This window comes from Theobroma cacao, chromosome 7 (assembly GCF_053813885.1).
Source record: "Theobroma cacao isolate CCN51 chromosome 7, ASM5381388v1, whole genome shotgun sequence".
Taxonomy (NCBI): domain Eukaryota; kingdom Viridiplantae; phylum Streptophyta; class Magnoliopsida; order Malvales; family Malvaceae; genus Theobroma; species Theobroma cacao.
The window spans coordinates 8,031,041-8,036,319 of record NC_142645.1 but is presented as its reverse complement, the minus strand read 5'-3'; the positions used below and the strand labels follow the sequence as shown (position 1 = coordinate 8,036,319).

Sequence of the window (5,279 nt, the reverse complement as noted above, 5' to 3'; positions counted from 1 at the left end):
AAACACGGCAGTAGACCTATCCATGGGTTGGGTGGCTCACTGACTTGACCCAATTTGATAGATTTCAATTGTGAATTATTCAATGAATTTTTAATTTTTTTTATCACCTCATGTGAGTTAAATAGTACAAACGAAAATGATTTTGAGGCTGCGTTTTTATGCTAGGAAAATTGAACATAAAATTCCTTTGTTCAATAAATTTTTAATTTTATTATCAAGTCAGGTGAGTTAAAACAGTAAAAACAAAAATATAAGAAAAAAAATAGAATTGGTTGCAATTCTAAGATCAATTGTTTTCCACTTGGATTTCGATCATGAAATTTGGGTCTAATTAGCTTTATCCCAATAAGAAAATAAACAAATCCTACTAACGTCTCAAATGGGATAAGATTCAACGCTGTTCAGTTTCATGCTGTTCATTCTAACACGGCACCAACACTTCTTCTTTTATTCCATTAATTGAGTTTTAATTCCACGCACTAACACTTGTGCTGTTGAAATTTCTCAACACAATGAGTGAATTATTTCATGTTGAGAAGACTTGACTCGAATGCATTAATGGAAAACAACTCAAAAGACTTGTTGATTGACTTGAAAAAGAGATGTCTCCACTTGTCCACTGCTTCTTCTATTTTTATGTCCCTCGGCCTCAGACACAGATCATTTTCAACTTCACCTCCCTAACTTTGCCTTTTTCTCGAAAAAATATGGGAAGGTTAATTAGGATGTTGTACCAAATCCTTTGCCTGCTTTTAGTGCTCTTGTATTTCCAGCTCCATTTTTCATTGAGTTTCCCTTCCTTATCTCTTCATTCACCTCATTTGTGCCTCCCAGAACAGAGAGCTGCCTTGCTCGAATTCAAAAACACCATTTCTCTGTATGATTATTGTGGGACATTTTCTTCTTACCCTAGGACAAATTCTTGGAATGAAAGCTCAGATTGCTGTTCATGGGATGGAGTCAGTTGCCACATGGTGACGGGTCATGTCATTGGCATTAACCTCAGTAACAGCTGCCTTTACGGTACTCTCCCCGCGAACAGCAGCCTCTTCCACCTTCAAAGACTTCAGTGGCTCGACCTCAGTTTCAACTACCTTGATGGCTCTCTTCTTGAAAACAGCAGCCTCTTCCAACTTCAAGGACTCCAACGACTCAACCTTGCTCACAACAATTTCAATGGCTCTATCTCTTCGCAGTTATTTCATCAGTTTGTGAGTTTGACCCATCTTAATCTCTCTTTTAATTCATTCTCTGACTTAATCCCACATGAAATCAGTCTCCTGTCAAAATTGATTTCACTCGATCTTTCAAGGAATGGTTTGAGATTTGATAGCCAAGGTTTTGATATGCTTGCACGCAACTTAACTGAATTAAGAAACCTTATCCTTGACTCTGTAGATATGTCTGATGTTGCACTTCCTTCCTTTATGAACTTGACTTCATCTCTGGAACATTTGAGTCTTAATTATTGTCGACTAGATGGAGAACTTTCAAGTGAAGTTTTTAGCCTTTCATACCTCCAGCACATAGATTTAGGTTGGAATCAAAATCTCACAGGTTATCTCCCTAAGACAAACTTGAGTAATGCCCTTAAGTTGTTGGACCTTTCCTTTTGCCGTTTTAGAGGGTCAATTCCCTCGTCATTTGGAAATCTGACTCAAATCATCTTCCTAGATTTTACAAGAAATGATTTTGGAGGACAGATTCCTGATGCTTTTGGAACCCTTAATAAATTGACTTTTTTGTCATTTGATTCCTGTAATTTTAGTGGTCAACTTCCATCAACTATGTTCAACCTCACACATCTTACCCATCTAGATTTGTCATATAATCGATTAGAAGGTTCCCTGCCAAATCATGTTAGTGAGCTTCAATTGCTAGGAGATATTAGCATATCCAATAACCTTATAAGTGGTGGAGTACCATCTTGGCTGTTTACTTTGCCATCTTTGGGAAGGTTAGATCTCAGCTATAACAAGCTCACCGGTCCAATTGACCAAATTCAGAAGCCTAATTCTCTTGAATATATTGATTTGAGTTCTAATGACATTCATGGATCAATGCCGAATTCTTTTTTTGATCTTGTGGGCCTTGAAACGCTTGATCTTTCCTCAAACAACTTGAGTGGTGTCATCAAGTCAAATATGCTTGCAAAACTCAAAAATCTTACCCATCTTGTTCTTTCAAATAATAGTTTACTATCATTAAGCGCAAGCGAAAATGATGTTAACTATTCCTTCCCTCAGCTTTTTAGAGTGTCATTCTCTTCTTGTAGCATAACACAATTCCCAAGTTTCTTTCGAACATCAAATTTGGAGCTTTTAGATCTTTCCAATAACAAGATCCATGGTAGAATTTCCAAATGGGAAGCAGAAGGGTGGGAACAATTGAGTGTGTTGAACCTTTCTTACAACTTTCTGACCACCTTGGAGCAATTTCCAGCCGGAAAGAATATTCAAGTTCTTGACCTTCAGTCCAACATGCTTCAAGGGCCAACTCTCTCAACGTGCTTGAATCTTCAAAATCCAAATCTAACACAAGTTTTGGTTGTATTCTTAATTTCGAAGAATAAATTGACCGGAAATATCCCTCAATTGATTTGCAATTGGAGTTCGCTTATGGTTCTTGATTTATCTAGAAATAACTTGATTGGAACTATTCCAGATTGTCTTGGAAATTTCAGCTATGCTCTCACGATCATGAATTTGGAGATGAATAATTTTTATGGCAAAGTCCCTAATTCTTTTACAAATAATATGTTGAGAAATCTTCTCCTCAATGACAACCAATTGGAAGGATTACTGCCGCGATCCTTGGCAAATTGTAGTTCTTTAGAAGTTTTGAATTTAAGGAACAACAAGTTAACTGATACCTTTCCCTATTGGTTAAGTTCACTTCCAAGGTTGCGAGTTCTTATTTTGCGATCCAATAGATTGCATGGTCCCATGCCAAATTCTATAGCTTCTTCTAACTTTTCTGCATTGCAAATAATTGATCTCTCACATAATGAGCTCCTTGGCCCCTTGCCAACAAAATTCTTCCAAAATTTGAGAGCAATGAAAGATGCACCTAAAGACGGATCTTCAGAGTCATTCTTATACAAGAATCCGAATGCTCAAGTTATGTATGCTTATGACTATCACCAAACTCCTGTGAATATAACAACAAAAAGATTGGAGATTGAGTTGGTGAAAACCTTAACCATTTTTACACTCATAGATTTTTCGAACAATTTATTCAATGGACAAATTCCTGAGGAGCTCGGAGAACTTATTTGGCTTCAAGCACTCAACTTGTCTAACAACAACTTGACCGGTCCTATCCCACCATCTTTCGGAAATATGGTAGCACTTGAATCATTGGATCTCTCGTCAAACAAGCTTGGTGGCAGAATTCCTTCTCAATTGACGAATTTAACATTCCTTGAAGTGTTAAATCTTTCACAAAATGATCTTGTGGGACCAATTCCCCATGGGAAGCAATTTAATACTTTTGAGAATGATTCTTACAGTGGTAACTTGGGATTGTGTGGCCTCCCACTGTCAAAGCAATGCAGCAACCCTGAACCAAAACCACCGGTACCAATGGTTAAGGAAGATGAAGGTTCTGAAATAGCCTTTATTTGGAAAGTTGTAATGATGGGCTATGGATGTGGAGTGGTGTTAGGATTAAGCACGGGATACATTGTATTCACAACAGGAAGACCATGGTGGTTTATCAGACTGGTTGAGAGAGATTGGCAAAATTATGTTACAAAGTGGATTCGCAGAAACAAAGGAAGAAGAAACTAGCACTACATCCAGATCATGCATAGGTGAGTTTTTTGCTAAAGTAGAATTACAACAAAGTTCTCATTGCTTTTGTAATCTACAATTGATTTTTACTTTCTTTTTTTTTCTACTTGTCAGGGTGGCTTTCGTACTGAATCTAATGCACCCTGCTTGTCTAACATCTGGCTTTTACTTTACATATTCAGCAGCTTTTATCTGAAGTTTTACATGGAAAATACAAGTTCTGCAGAAGGTTTTTTTTTTTTTTTTAGTGAATTTAGGATTTGTATTGAAAATGTTGTAATTTAAAAGACTAATTAAATATGTTCCAATGCTTTTTTTACTATTTTTTTAATTAATTTTCTGAATTTTGTTCACAACTGTACACTGGACCCCACGCTAAGTTACCGACTTTCCTTTCCCATACAAAATTCCTTCTTTTCCGATCCGTAATCTCAGTTGCCAAGAGACGAGAGCCGAAGCCCGGTGCCGATGTCGAAACGGAGCCACCATCACTTGACGGTTGTCGGCTGCATCTCCTGCGAAGATTTTTCGATGAGATTAAAGTGATTACAGTTGGGACCCCCTGAGGGTTCATGTTGGTTTACTCTTTACGTGGTGATTTGATTCATAGACAGGTAATTTTTCTTTTTCTTTTATATCTTTTTTGATTCATCTTGGTTTGGTTGTTATTGCTATTTGCTTTAAACCAAAATTATGTAATTGATTCAATGAACATTGACTGGAATATAGTGTTAATTGTATAATTATGCATTTCCTTATCTAAATAAGTTACTTTTTTATTTTGAATTCTTCAAAAAATTCGTCTCATTGCATTTTTTTTTGAAAAGTTGCTATAATTTATTAATAAGGTCGTACAATTAGTTTTGATGCCAATGATCTCACTTCTTAAAGATTAATTCATTGCTTTTAAAATTTTAGACAATACCAAAAAATTTTCATATCTAATTCATGAATCAATATTTGTCATATAAATAAATCAAAATAAAAAATATAATAAAATAAAATAATATATATATATGTATATATATATATATAAAAGAGAGGAGTGGTTGGGCGTATGCCTAGCCATCTCTTCCCCCAACCACCCTGAATGATGGGGCTCTGGCTACCAACTCCTTCGTGCTAGAACCCCATTGCTGAGTTATCCAAATTTTTTGACAACCCAACTGTTAAAAATCGAACATGCAAAACCAAAAGGGGGGACAACCAAGAAAACTAGAGATCAAAAAATCCTAAATCTACCAGCAGCAAGCGACCTAGCCACAAAAAGAAAAACAAAAAAAATCAAAAAAGGCAATCAGAAAAGAACCAAAGAAAAGAAAGCCAAAAAATCAGTGTTTGAACAAAAGGGGGTTCGGGTAGTGGGTGAGAAGAGAGGGAGTTGATCTGTGTGGGTGTTCGGCTGGCGGTGAAAAAGAGAAGAGAGAGTTTTGGCTGTCGACGTAGGGAAGAGAGGAGAGAGTTTTGGAGCCGGTGATAGAAAGA

At 36.5% G+C, this 5,279-nt stretch overlaps 1 protein-coding gene across 2 annotated transcripts; it reads left to right on the top strand.

The window, feature by feature from the left end:
• Positions 1-574: 574 nt before the first annotated feature.
• Positions 575-4,512, top strand: LOC148761609 (receptor-like protein Cf-9 homolog). 2 transcript variants are annotated; one of them, XM_088808160.1, is made up of 2 exons: positions 575-3,814; positions 3,980-4,512. In XM_088808160.1, the coding sequence occupies exon 1, from the start codon at positions 603-605 to the stop codon at positions 3,789-3,791; it is 3,189 nt and encodes a 1,062-aa protein (XP_088664286.1). In that variant the 5' UTR covers positions 575-602; the 3' UTR covers positions 3,792-3,814; positions 3,980-4,512. The 2 variants fall into 2 exon arrangements, with proteins under 2 accessions (XP_088664286.1, XP_088664285.1); XM_088808159.1 differs by having other exon boundaries at positions 576-3,814; positions 3,909-4,512.
• Positions 4,513-5,279: the final 767 nt, after the last annotated feature.

What these genes read in the sequence shown, in the direction of transcription:
- LOC148761609 (XM_088808160.1), top strand. Translation starts at nt 603, where the DNA reads ATGTCTCCACTTGTCCACTGCTTCTTCTATTTTTATGTCCCTCGGCCT.